The following is a 14,624-nucleotide window of genomic DNA, read 5'->3' as shown; positions in this document are numbered from 1 at the left end:
GACCTTATGGGGGATTTTCAAAGCATTAAAGGCACAATAAATTAAAAAAAATACATTTTTTACATTAAGTAGGACCAAAAGCTTCAGAGTGGGATTTACAAATAGACAGTTACAACAGTTATGGGCAGCATGACTAAACAATCAGTGGATGAGACGAGTATAAAATATGGACCAAAAATAATTAAAGAAAAACTTACTTCCTGTTGAAGTACCCCACCAGGAGCTACTCTTATCCCTGTGGTGATGCTTGGCAAGGGCTCTGGCCCCAACAGACAGTCCAGCCTTTTCTCTGAATTCAAATATATATATATATATATATATATATATATATATATATATATATATATATATATATATATATATATATATACACACACACACACACACACACACACGACACCATAGTTAACAACCTTGATTGAAAATGCTAAATACTACTGATAATGGTTATCTTCAAAATTCTATTGCTGTTATTTTGTATACAGTGGAAGATAATTTATTTGAAATTCTTTGGAGACATGAAAACTATTCCAATGAAAGGAACTGAACTAGCTCTGGTTCTATACCAAAATCAGCAAATACAAATGTGTGAATCAGGTTGAAATATATTCTAGATGAATGAGGTTTATACATGTATTCCATTGTAAATACTTTAACATACTAAATGTAATATTCAGACAATGCTCATATACATGTATTCCATTGTAATTACTTTAACATACTAAATGTAATATTCAGACAATGCTCATATACATGTATTCCATTGTAATTACTTTAACATACTAAATGTAATATCCAGACAATTTAACATATATATGTTTTTCATTGTAATTACTTTAACATACTAAAGTAATATCCACACAATTACCATATTTATGTATTTCACTATTATTACTTTAAGATACTAATCTAGTATCCAAAGAATGACCATATATAGTTAAATATATTTTTAAATTTGCAAAACTATAAGCTCTTAATGTTGCCTTTACAAATAGTTAAATTATTTTTCACCTCGGTGACACTTCAAGGATGTAAATATAGGAAAAAGACTGAATCAGAACAAGGTAAATAGAACAGATAAAAAAAATGAATGAAATGCTCAATTTGGAAAAGAATAATGCATTAGATGAGTGAATTTACATCTCTGATTTTTTTATATATGTTGAGTCAAACCTGTACTAATCACACCCTGTCAAACAGGCCATATTGACCTCTTAACCAAGATGACCTTGAAGGGTGGTTCTGCAAACAAACATCGTTTTTTTAAAAACAAATATCATACAACTAAAGAACAATTTTTTTTCCAACTTGCCAAACAACACAATATCTTTTCCAAAGAACCTGAAAGACTTCGAATAAAAATGTAGATGCAGTGAACACTATGACTATACAAAATTATGATATTATGATTACCTTGTGAGTTGGAGTTGTATGTCAGGCAATTTAGCAAGTCTTAAGTTGTTCCCTTGTACCCTAACTCAAACTTGCACAGCATACAGTTTGCCTTATTTGTGTCTTTTACAAAATGCTGCCAAACAGCACCATGGCCAAGTAAGATATTAGGTGTCACTATTCACTAGTTAAACAAAATGAATATCCAAGTACCTATTTTCTATTTAAATATTTCTTGTTAAAAAATACTTCTGATTTTAACTTTTACTTGTTTTGGCTCTATATACAACAATTACAACCCAATTATATGACAGAAATGAGCCGTCTTTGAAAGCTATATTTCATTTTTCACTTTGAAAGCTATATTTCATTTTTCACTTTGAAAGCTATATTTCATTTTTCACTTTGAAGGCTATATTTCATTTTTCACTCTGAAGGCTATATTTCATTTTTCACTTTATAAACAACACAGAAATTTTATCATGCTTATCATGATCTTTATCCAGAAATTATTAATAAGCAGTAAACACTTACATAAATAGTTTAATTGGTCAAATTTGAGAAGCTAAATCAAATTCTGGGTAAAATTAGTTCTCTATGAATGTTTCTGATGAATATATGTACAGTCCTCAGTAAATCCTGACCCCCTTGGTGTGGGTGTAGATGGTAATAGGCTACACCAATCATGATTCATTTTAAGTATTTTACCTGAACAACAAATTTCTTAGCAATAGTTCACAAGACAAAAGGGCAATAACTCTGCAAAATATTGTGGGATGACACTTACTGATCTATATGCATATTATCAAATGATAATCATAACAAGTACAAAGTTAAATGGCTATCCAATGAAAACTTACAATAGTTGGGTATCTTCAAATGATAATCATAACAAGTACAAAGTTAAATGGCTATCCAATGAAAACTTAGACTAGTTGGGTATCTTCAAATGATAATCATAACAAGTACAAAGTTAAATGGCTATCCAATGAAAACTTAGACTAGTTGGGTATCTTCAAATGATAATCATAACAAGTACAAAGTTAAATGGCTATCCAATGAAAACTTAGACTAGTTGGGTATCTTCAAATGATAATCACAAGTGCAAAGCTAAATGGCAATCCATTTCAAGTGAAAACTATTGGACGAGTTGAGTCTGTCATATCAAACATCAGGTTCCAAGTAGAAATGGGCTAAACCACCAACAAATGTTGCAAGGGAACAATGATGTGTTGATAAGTGCATCATCAGCTGATGAATGAAAGATTTTCCATTTTTGATGGCAATCCAAATGAAATCTGTGACACTAGTTGCATTCACAAGATTCTCTCATACACTACATACAGCTGTCATACACTACATACAACTGTCATATACTACATTTAAATATAGCTGTTATAAACTACATACAGCTGTCATACACAACATACAGCTGTTATATACTACATACAGCTGCAAGCAAGCTGAAATAGACATAACTCTAATACTGATTCTGGCAGAAAAGTGACTCGTCACTAATAACAATTATTCATCTTCAAGTGATGGCATTATATTTACCAATTTTCATGGCAATCATTATAAAACTCCTGGACTAGTTGTTCTCACTGTGTCAAACACTGCATAAGTATATACGACAAAAAGAACAGTAACTCTGGTAATAATTGCATGGGTATAAATGATTTATTGGTAAGGACATTGCTAAATCTTCATGTGAAAGCCATTGTAATTACCAAGTTTCATAGCATTCCATCACAGATGGTACCTCCCTCCACTTTCATTGAGGATCAGCTAGAGATTAAAGAAGTCTTTTAGTGAAAACCCCATGCTGCTATCACCATTCAAGAGTAGCAAAAAAAAGTATTTTTTCAAGATGTCCACCATGGCAGCCATATATGGTGTCAGACAGGCAGCATTTTCATTCAGAGCCAGTTAGATATCATAAAAAGTCTTTCAGTGAAATGTCCATGTCTATAGGACCAACTGTCCAGGATTAGTAACAAGAAGATTTTCAAGCAGGCCGATATGGGATATCAGATAAACACCATTTAAGTTTTCTATGAAAAGTTTCATGTCAAAATGACTATCCAATCAGATGCAGACACCATAATAAGGCTTTCAAGATGGCTGCCATGATCATACTGGACATGTGAAGGTCACTTTTTTCATTTAGGCCTAAGTAGGCCTTGGAACAAATATGTTTTTCACATTGAAAGGTCACTGCATAAACTCTTTGGGTATATAACCAGTATAACTATGGGACTAGTTGAACCTACAGTGTACTAGATAGATGGACAGACACCAGAATTCATATATAACCCCACCTCATGTGGCAGGGTATAAAAATAACTCCTTTATAACCCTATCCCCAACTCTAGAGATAGTGTAATAAGAAAACCTCTTTAATAACTATACCATCACTTCTAAAGGGCTGGTGTATAAAAAAAAACCTGCTTGGTAACCATATCTCAGTCTCAAGGGAGAATAGTCCTTGACTAATGAGTCACCCTCTTTAAATAAAGCATTATTATTATTATTATTTTATTATTATTATCATTAAAGGGCAGGGGTATATAAAAAAAAACTGCTTGGCTACTATATACCTGCCTCTAGAGGGCTGTGGTATAAAGAAAACCAGGGGCCCCGAGTGGCTGAGTGGTCTAAAGCGCTCTCCATTACGGATCACTGCCATCTCACCGTCATCTGCGTGGGTTCAATTCTTGGATTTGGCAATTGTGGGTATGTAAGAAAGCTTGCCAGTAGCCTCTCATGGGGCAGTGGTTCTTTCCAGGGTTTTCCCTGGTTCTTCATCTACCATTAATACTGGCCGCCATGTATAGCCTATCATGTGCTGAAAAATGGCGTTAAACCCGACAACAACAACAACAACATAAAGAAAATCTGCTTGGCAACCATATCCCTGTCTCAAGAGGGATGGGGCATAAAAAAGCCTGCTTGGCAACCAAATCCCTAGAGGATATAGGGTATAAAACTATATAGAATAGTTACTAAATAAAAGTTATTAATTCCTTTTATGAATGAATTCACTCTAGAAAGGGGCTGAATAAGGCTTTTTGAGCTCACAATGATTACAATAAAGAGAAACTTTCAGTTTTATTATGGCTAGTTTGTACTAAAAATGTTAATTCATGAACTCATTAACTATAGCAAATTTCTGCTGTTCTTGATTAATTCCAATTGTTATTTAATGGTTTTTTGACCTGCACCAATTCATGAATGACAGGACATCACTACAAAGTATCTAGAAATAAAAATATGTACGAGTGTTTCTCGGTGAAAGAGGCTTCAAGTTTTTGCCTGGGAGGTGGCCACAAGTCTTTTGTCCCCACTGTTTTCCTAATTCCCAGCAAGTCCAGGAGTCCACGCTTTCCTAACATCTGAAAGTCAAGAGGCAATGTATAAGAAAATTACAGGGCCTAGTGTGAGACTAATAAAATTCATCATATGCGTCAGTGAAGGATATGAAAATCTGGACACAAACTTTTGATCTGCAGGTGTAATATTCTTATCTTACACTGAAGCAACAAGATGTATTCTTTTTTTCTCTCACACTTCTGAAGAAATAAAGAGGATTAAAGTAAAAATGGCACATTGTGAATAATGCTGTTAGTTTAAAATGGCAAACCATTAACTGAAAATTCTTTTACCACAGGACAGAGCATACAAAGTTTGGTTTACACTTAATTATTCAGTGTAAATTTTCAATGTTTACAAACATTTTAGCTTCCAAAGAAGAGTGCTTAAAATTGCTACAATAATGATAATACATAGAATCCAGTCTATGTATTGCAGGCAGATTGCATAATGATTCAGAAAAGTAATGTTCACTTTTATCTATAAGATTAATCGAAACTGACACCAAATAATGAAATAATCCTTGATTCAAATTTGATAGAGCATTGATTAACCCTTCAAAAAGAAAGCAAATTTTTAGTAAATTATGTTTCTCTGAGAATACTTACCCGATCACATTATTGTTAGGATATAAGCCTGCTACCTCTCGAATCCAGCCCTACTAAAAGACGAAAATTCGTCTTTTCTGTCTATCTCATATAGACCAAAGGGCAATAACTCTTGCCCCTTACCTCCCCTTGCAACTGCCAGGTGTCACTAGTTTTTTAAGCTGAGCGATATATATTATACGAGGATGCTCGCATAGCGGGGTGGTTGGGAGGGTTTTTAAGTAATGTGATTGGGTAAGCATTCTCGGAGAAACGAACGTAATTTACTAAAAATTTGCTTTCTCCTTCAAATACGTTCCCCGATCACATTAACATTAGGAGAATAGGTAATAGGAGGAGGGAATGCTGAGCATCCTACCTCCACCCCGGGTACCTTCTAGGGAATGATGGCTGGATTCCCCATTTGAAAGATAACCTGTTCTCCTATTTCATCAGCAACACAGCCTAGGGTCCCGTGATATGTGACCCCTATATACGGTTAAGAAGATAGTTATTGAAATCTTCTTACCTACGAAATTTCGCTGGCGAATCCAGCGAAGCTGATAGGCTGTGCTGATTGTTTTAAATGGGTCTGGTGGTCATCTGGGCTGCCAACACCGGACCTACCAGATTCAAGGTTTGCCTCTGCGAAGCCAAATCTCTGAGATAAAAACTGGAGAAGGTTGAATCTGCATGCCAGCCAACAGCTTCTATTATATCTCGGATCAAAATATTGTGTTCGAATGCAAGGCTCGCTGAGATTGCTCTAATCTCATGAGCTGTAATCTTCATGAGGCGACTCTGATCTTGTGAGACCTCAGAGTACGCTGAGCGTATAACCCACTTCAGCCATGAAGCAAGGGCTTGAGGGGTGATATTCCGTTTACCAGCTTTGACCGGAAGAAAGAGGCGCTTACGTGTGTCCCAACACGCCTCTGTGTGTTTTAAATAGTGCTTGAGTGCACGAACAGGATCTTCCATGGCTGTTGCTCTTGACTTATCTATGGAAGAGAGCAAGCGAATGATGATTCTTTGATTGCCAATGGATGGTAACCTATTTTTGGCTACAAAGCCTGGTTGCGTCAGGAGGACCACCGAACTATCTGATCTGAACTGAAGAAAGTTCAGGTCACTGGAAAGGGCATGTAACTCGCTCACCCTGCATGCTGAAGCTAAGGCTATCAAGAAACATGTTTTGTATGATAGTAGCTTTAACGAAGTGTGGGCTAAAGGTTCAAATTTGTCCGAACTGAGCCATATTAAAACCCAGGACAGATTCCATTTTGGAAACAGGGTGAGGGATTTTGGTCGATTGAAATCAAAATTGGCTAAAAGATCTGATAGAGCTTTGTTATGCCCAATATCACATCAACCATGATGGCGGAATGTGTCTGATATCATGGAGCGGTAGCCTTTGATAGTAATTGGGGACAACTGTTTCTCCTCGAAAAGCCAGAGAAAAAAGTCGGCCAGTTGAGGGATTGAGACACTCAGAGGGACGATGTTATTGATATGGCACCAGTCCCTGAAAACACGCCACTTTCCCTCGTAAGCCTCCAGAGTGGAGGGCCTTCTTGCTCTTGAGATTCTCTCCACAATCGAAGGTTTAAATTGTTTGTCTCGCAAGGCTGTCCAGCCAAGAGCCAAGCGTGAAGAAAACAGTCTGGGCTGGGGTGGAACACCAGTGACCGCGGTTGTTTGAGAAGATTTGGGCTGGTTGGAATCTTCCTGGGTAGATCTATCGCTAGATCGAGTAGATCGGTGACCCAGGACTTGTTCCATCTGAGAGGGGCAATCAGAATCATCCAACAGTTCTGACCCCTTAACCTCTGGATTATTTTCGGTACCAAAACCGTGGGAGGGTAGACGAATGCCCACAACCCCTCCCAGCTGATTGACAGAGCGTCCACGGCCCAAGCCTCTGGGTCTGGAACCGGAGAGACGAAGATGGGCAACTTGCGATTCCACCTTGTTGCAAAAAGATCAATCATCGGACGCCCCCAAAGTGTGCAAATCCGAAGAAAGACTGATTGATGGAGTGACCATTCCATGTGAATGACTTGACCTTTCCTGGATACAGTGTCGGCCAAGACACTGAGTCTGCCGGGAATGTGTCTGATTTGTACGTTGATGTGGAGGTTGTCGCACCAACGTAGAAACTGCCAGATCAGAATGCACAGGTCTGGTGATTTGGTGCCCCCTTGTTTGAGGAGGTAAGTCACCACCACAGAGTTGTCTGACATAATGAGGACAGTTTTTCCGGAGAGCTGATCCTTCCAAAAATGAAAGGCATTGATGACAGCCCTCATTTCTAAAAGGTTGATATGGAGAGGCCTCTCCCCTGGCTCCCATGTGCCGCTGACTGTAGCGAAGTCCGGCAACAGGTGGGCACCCCAACCGTAGGTACTGGCGTCGGTACATACCGTTATCTCCGCTTGGGGCATCTCCAGAGGAATCCCCGTGGACAGCCAACCGGGGTTGTGCCACTGACGCAGGAATGATCGTATCTCGGGCGTGATCATTATTGTTTGATTGAGGGGACTTGAAAAGGGGCGCCATTGTGCCAGTAACGTCATTTGTAAGGGACCCATAAAAAGACGGCCAAACGGGATCAAGTCCGCTGCCGCATTGAATAATCCGAGGACTTGCAAGAATTCTCTCGCTGAAATCCACGTCCTGTTGGAAACGGACTCGACGAGTTCAACAATCCGAATTACGCGAGCGCGAGGAAGCCGTACCAGATTCAGATTGGTGAGAAACTCCATACCCAGATGGACAAAACACTGGGATGGACGGAGATCGGACTTTTTCCAGTTCACGAGAAAGCCTAGATGATCTAAAAGTGCTAAAAGATTGTTTCTGCCTTTGAGCAGAATAGAATTTTCCAAATGTTTCTGGAGGATGTCGTCCAAGTACACTGCCGTCCCTGTAGATGAAGTCGGGCAGAACAGGGTGACGACGCAATCCATAACCTTGGTAAAAGCCCAAGGGCTGGTGTTGAGGCCAAAGCGTACGACCTGGAACTGATAAACCACGTCGCGGTAAGTGAATTGGAGAAATTTCCGTGACGCGGGGTGGATAGGGACGTGAAAATATGCATCGGTCATATCTAGACTGACGGCGTACTCATCCCGCCGGATGGAAAGATGGATTGATCTCACCGTTTCCATTTTGAATTTTGGTGGTAAAATGTATTGGTTGAGGCGACTCAGGTCGATTATCGGCCTCAACTTGCTGTTTGCCTTCTGGTTAAGAAACAGCCTGGAATAAAACCCCGGTGATTGCGGTTTTTTCACAATCTCCACCGCCCGTTTTTCTATGAGCGACCATATCTCCTCTTGTAGAAAGGTATCCTTCTCCCGATCGGACGGTACATCCGTGAATAGGGGAGAGGAGGACAGGGGAGGGGGTTGGATAAATGAAATCCAAAGCCCCTCCGAAATGACCTGGATTACCCAATCGTTCTGATGAAAAAAGGTGGTCCAGTGGTCCTGAAATTGCAGGAGGCGGCTGCCCACAGGTAGGCTGTCCGCAGGTGGTGGGGAGGGTATGTCAACTTTTAGAGTTAGGAGGCTTGAAGACGGAGAAACTTTGTTTCTTACCACCTCTGTATGGTTGCCTCCTAGCTTGATTAGACTGTTGTCTCCTGGCACTGGGTTGGGATCTATACTGCACATTTGATTGTAAGGATCTCTTGTCCCTGGTCCACCAATCATCCGTCTACTGTGGCAGGGGATTTTTTCTAAACGTCTGCTAAGGTTGGGCGGCAAGTTGGAGGGGCAGTTCATGCGCTGCCTGCGTCCGAACTTCTTCAATTTTTCCTCCAAATACTAAAGCCGACCCAAACAGTCATCCGTAAAGCCAGAGTATGATGGGGCTTGAACGACGTGGACCGCAGACATGCATCACGTCGTATCAGGTCTAAGTTGGCAGAAGCAGTCAATGCATTAGCCATGGAATGGTGAGCTGCCCTGTTAATAACTCTTGCAATCCGGGCCGTCGCTTCCCAAGCATGGTCATTGTCGGATTTTTCTGCAAGTCGGAAAATGGCTAAGAAAGCCAAGTCTAACATTGAAGACATAGCGACTACGTTCCGGGCTAGCTTTGACGTGGCATGGAACACATTTTTGTCCACTTTGTAAAACAGTGGAGCGGACATGTGAACTGCTGCCATATTTTTGTCCAGGGCCGGAAGATCCGTACCGAAGGCGTCTAAATGAGTTTTGTACCAGCGACACGAGAACGTCGCTGGTACTTGGCTTTCTGAAAAGAACGCCTTAGCATTCCCCGGATCACCTATTCGTCCTGATAGACAATCACTGATCTCCTTAAATTTTGCCTACTGGGGAAGGAGCCGGAAGGACGGCGTCTCTTCCTCCCCATCAAGATCTACAGACGCCTTAACTCTGTAGTCTTGATTGGCGGTAGGAGGTGGAGGGCATTCTGAAGTTGCCAACACCCTATAAATTTCTTCCACTGCCACCTTGAAGCCAAACTCAGTCCGTTCCATGGTTGGATCTGTGTACAGCTGATTTGCAGGAGTTTTGTCACCCTCACTGTGTGCCAAGTCGTGTTCTGGAATAGCTTGCATTTCTGGATAGAGCATACCAGATGGCATAGATGACGCTATTCCGTCATCCTTGACACTGTCACTAACTCTCCCTTGTGGATAAGCCATGAACATATGGACAGCCAGCCCTGCCAGCTGGTTTGTCTGGCTTGTGGTCGGCCTGAATGTTGGCGATGGTCCTGCTATCACCAGTACCGGCTGCTCCAATGGCCTGGCTGGACGGACAGATTTCTCACTAAAATCTCTGCCATAGTATTGGTATGTTGCCGGCGGCACAGCTTGACGGACAGATTTATCACTAAGATCCCCGTAAATCATATTTGGTCGGACCGTTTTAGCAATAGGGTCCCTATGCTGGGACAGCTGGACGGCCGGTGACATAGAGGTTGTATAATGAAATGGATCTGATAAAAACCCCATGCGTCCTGACTTACAGGCCCGAAGGCCATGTTTGGACATGCAGGGGGACTTACGCCCACTGGGCAGCCTAAAATTGGGGGAACATTCCCCCAAAGAGTCAGAAAAAGCTGTGGAAGAGAGCGAGGGAAATAAGGGTAATATCTGGCCTGATGTCAATAGCTGCATCGTCGTTTCCTGGACCAAACAACACATCTGTTCAAAGGTGGACTGTTGTACCCTGTCAACATTATTTTCCTCCATTGCCACTGATGTTACTGTGGCTGACGGTTGCAAACGACGAACTTTAGATGGAGGGGGGACCCCAACGTCCCCCACAAGACTCGCAATGGAGGCTGTCTTCGGATGTATACTGAGGACATCAATGCTATCTTTCTTCGACTTATTCCGTCTATCCCTCCCTTTTGCTGCCTTCTGGACTACATCAGCCCACATTTGCTCTGTCCAAGTATTACACATGCTGCATGGTATAGATGATGTACACTTGGTACATACAATACAAGAGTCATGGTTGTCTTCTTTTGCTTTGAACTTTTTGCATTTCATGCATTTGGTTGACATTTCTGTAGAAGAATGATTGTCCAACGCAATAAATCCAAATTTAACTTCGGATAGTCCAATTTAACGCTAAGATGGCTTGGATTGTTTGGAGGTATAATGTATGTGTTATCAGTACAAGCGAAGCTTAAAAACTAGTGACACCTGGTGGTGGCAAGGGGAGGTGAGGGGCAAGAGTTATTGCCCTTTGGTCTATATGAGATAGACAGAAAAGACGAATTTTCGTCTTTTAGTAGGGCTGGATTCGAGAGGTAGCAGGCTTATATCCTAACGTTAATGTGATCAGGGAACGTATTTGAAGGAGAAATGAGAACATAAATATTTGAAAAAGAAGCATAAACAACAACAGCTTTTTTGACAGATGGACTAAAGGACAATACATGTAGCTAGGTTGATCGGTGCAAAATGGACTGTTTTGGGAACACTGAACTGATCATTTAATATGTAAATGCATCACAACTAATCTTTATCTCGATTATAATTTTCAAGTGATGATAAAAATCAGGAAGTTTCTGCTACTTTGTGTACACTATGCTCACAGTATATGGTCAGAAAAGTCCATGAGTCTGGATAAAGATAAAAGTCACACATGGGGCTGGAAAAAGCTATCCTGCACCTGTTGTCCACACCAGAAAACAGGGCCATACACATATAAGAATGTGAGAATTGATACATCTATTTGGGCTATACAGAAAACAGGGTCATACACATATAAGAATGTGAGAATTGATACATCTTTTTGGGCTATATAGAAAACTGGGCCATACACATATAAGAATGTGAGAATTGATACATCTATTTGGGCTATATAGAAAACAGGGTCATACACATATTAGAATATGAGAATTGATACATCTTTTTGGGCTATATAGAAAACAGGGTCATACACATATAAGAATGTGAGAATTGATACATCTATTTGGGCTATATAGAAAACAGGGCCATACACATATAAGAATGTGAGAATTGATACATCTATTTGGGCTATATAGAAAATAGGGTCATACACATATAAGAATGTGAGAATTAATACATCTATTTGGGCTATATAGAAAACAGGGTCATACACATAAAAGAATGTGAGAATTATTACATCTATCTGGGCTATATAGAAAACAGGGTCATACACATAAAAGAATGTGAGAATTAATACATTTATGTGGGCTATATAGAAAACAGGGTCATACACATAAAAGAATGTGAGAATTAATACATCTATTTGGGCTATATAGAAAACAGGGTCATACACATATAAGAATGTGAGAATTGATACATCTATTTGGGCTATATAGAAAACATGGTCATACACATATAAGAATGTGAGAATTAATACATCTATCTGGGCTATATAGAAAACAGGGTCATACACATAAAAGAATGTGAGAATCGACACATCTATTTGGGCTATATAGAAAACTGGGTCATACACATAAAAGAATGTGAGAATCGACACATCTATTTGGGCTATATAGAAAACAGGGTCATACACATAAAAGAATGTGAGAATTGATACATCTATTTGGGCTGTATAGTCAAACCTGCATAACGTGACCGTCAATGGGACCAACAAGGAGGCCAATATGTACATGTGGTCTTGACATGCAGGTTATCCTGAATAAGACTACGGTAGTAATACCTCATTCTATCCTGAATACGCCTGTGGTCATAGGATCCCATTTTATCCTGAATACGACTAGGGTAAATTCAACTACATCTGTGCATAGTGTCTCTAGAAATGTGTTATACATCACAAATATTTGTGTACTTCTTCACCAACACAGGAAATGGTTAAAGCATGCATGCACAGTGAAATTTAAAGAAATGTGGTTGGAAAAGAAATTGTTATCGTGAAAACTGATCGATAAAATGATGGATCACATCTAGCAATACTGAAGTTGATTTAGATTTTTCTGATGAAAATATTGACTTAAAAGATGGGTTAGAATTGAATCAAGTTGATGAAATAGATGATACATGGCTTCATGCACTTTTTGACAGTGATTCATAGAATGAAGCTGACTTTGAAGGCTTTCAAGAGGAACAGGTCCGGGATGATTTTTCACCTCGGTTCTAGTCATTATTTAAATTGATTGAAGGGACAACTGTTTAACACCCAGAAGAAGCCGATGCACAACATTACTCTGAGTTACTTTAGGATGATTTAATCTCGAAGAAACTTGTTGATGAAACAAACTGTTACGCTGAACAGGAGCATATAAAAAATCCCCCCCCCCCCCGCTGCTCTATGATGCTTCGTTTTACAACAATGTATTTAGAATTGCATCTCAGGAATCAGGCACTGCAGTTGAAATTGGTAAACAGGATGAAATGGGTTAAAGCATGCATATATCAATGCACTATAATTGGACATTTGTCCAGATATTGTTTTGGACAATGCCATACACAACTGCTAACCTACCCACATCCATTTACCTTAAATCTGAATACAAACTTGAAACTATCTCTATGTTGCCCTGCACGTGAGTTCAGAGGTCATGATAATCCAGTTTGTAAAAAAAATAATCTCAAAAATACATACTTCAATTTGACGATGTTTTTTTAAAATTTACTTTTCCCTCTGTCTTTTAGAAAATAACTTTTTGCTTGAGGTCCATCTGTGCCTATGAAACTCCCAAACTTGAAAGAAGCAAAGAAAGAGTTCCCTGGCAGTGATTACATTTTATACCATATACAGAAACCCTAATTCCCTAGAAGAGATTACATACTGTATCATTATAGGAACTCTAGTTCCCTGGCTGTGATTACATGTTGTACCATTTATAGAAACCCTAATTCCCTGGCAGTGATGACATGTTGTAAGATTGACAGAAACCCTAGTTCCATACAAGCCAAGCCCTCAAGAGGTATATGCATAATTATTGCTATTATAAGTGGCAAAAAGAGAACATAATTTGGTGTAAAAAGTGTAATCTATATATTATATGCCAGAATTACAGCATGCATGAAAAAGATAGCTGGTAAGTTGTCCTTCCTTATCTTGGCAAATTTTACACTGTGCTGCTATAAGTCTTTAACACCAGTATGGATGAGACTCAACTAAGTGTAATGATCCAGAGTGAGATCTTCCTATAACTCAGGGTCAGTTTAAAGTCTGTAACACCAGTATGGATCAGACTTCGCTAAGTGTAATGATCCAGAGTGAGATCTTAGTTGAGTCTCATCCATATTGGTGTTACAGACTCTGAACTGACCCTGAGTTATGGGAAGATCTCACTCTGGATCATTACACTTAGTGGAGTCTCATCCATGCTGGTGTTACAGACTCTGAACTGACCCTGAGTTATAGGAAGATCTCACTCTGGATCATTACACTTAGTGCAGTCTCATCCATACTGGTGTTACAGACTTTGAACTGACCCTGAGTTATGGGAAGATCTCATTCTGGATCATTACACTTAGTGGAGTCTCATCCATGCTGGTGTTGCTGAGTCTGAACTGACCCTGAGTTATAGGAAGATCTCACTCTGGATCATTATACTTAGTGGAGTCTCATCGATACTGGTTTTACAGACTTTGAACTGACCCTGAGTTATGGGAAGATCTCACTCTGGATCATTACACTTAGTGGAATCTCATCCATACTAGTGTTAAAGACTTTGAACTGACCCTGAGTTATGGGAAGATCTACTCTGGATCATTACACTTAGCAGAGTCTCATCCATACTGGTGTTACAGACTTTGAACTGACCCTGATTTATGGGAAGATC

General features: G+C 39.7%; 1 protein-coding gene across 3 annotated transcripts in view; it reads right to left on the bottom strand.

The window, feature by feature from the left end:
• LOC149806196 (uncharacterized) overlaps nt 1-14,624 on the bottom strand; it is a 50,970-nt gene that overhangs the window by 21,308 nt on the left and 15,038 nt on the right. For all 3 annotated transcript variants that reach the window (XM_089951113.1, XM_089951111.1, XM_089951112.1), the window contains exons 6-7: nt 4,672-4,787; nt 198-289 (exon numbers count right to left, since the gene is read on the bottom strand). In XM_089951113.1, coding sequence (XP_089807239.1) covers nt 198-289; nt 4,672-4,787 — 208 coding nt within the window. The remainder of the gene's footprint in view (nt 1-197; nt 290-4,671; nt 4,788-14,624) is intronic.

This window comes from Sinohyriopsis cumingii, chromosome 2 (assembly GCF_028554795.1).
Source record: "Sinohyriopsis cumingii isolate HCF-2022 chromosome 2, ASM2855479v2, whole genome shotgun sequence".
NCBI lineage: Eukaryota > Metazoa > Mollusca > Bivalvia > Unionida > Unionidae > Sinohyriopsis > Sinohyriopsis cumingii.
This window is presented reverse-complemented; position numbering and strand designations above follow the sequence as displayed.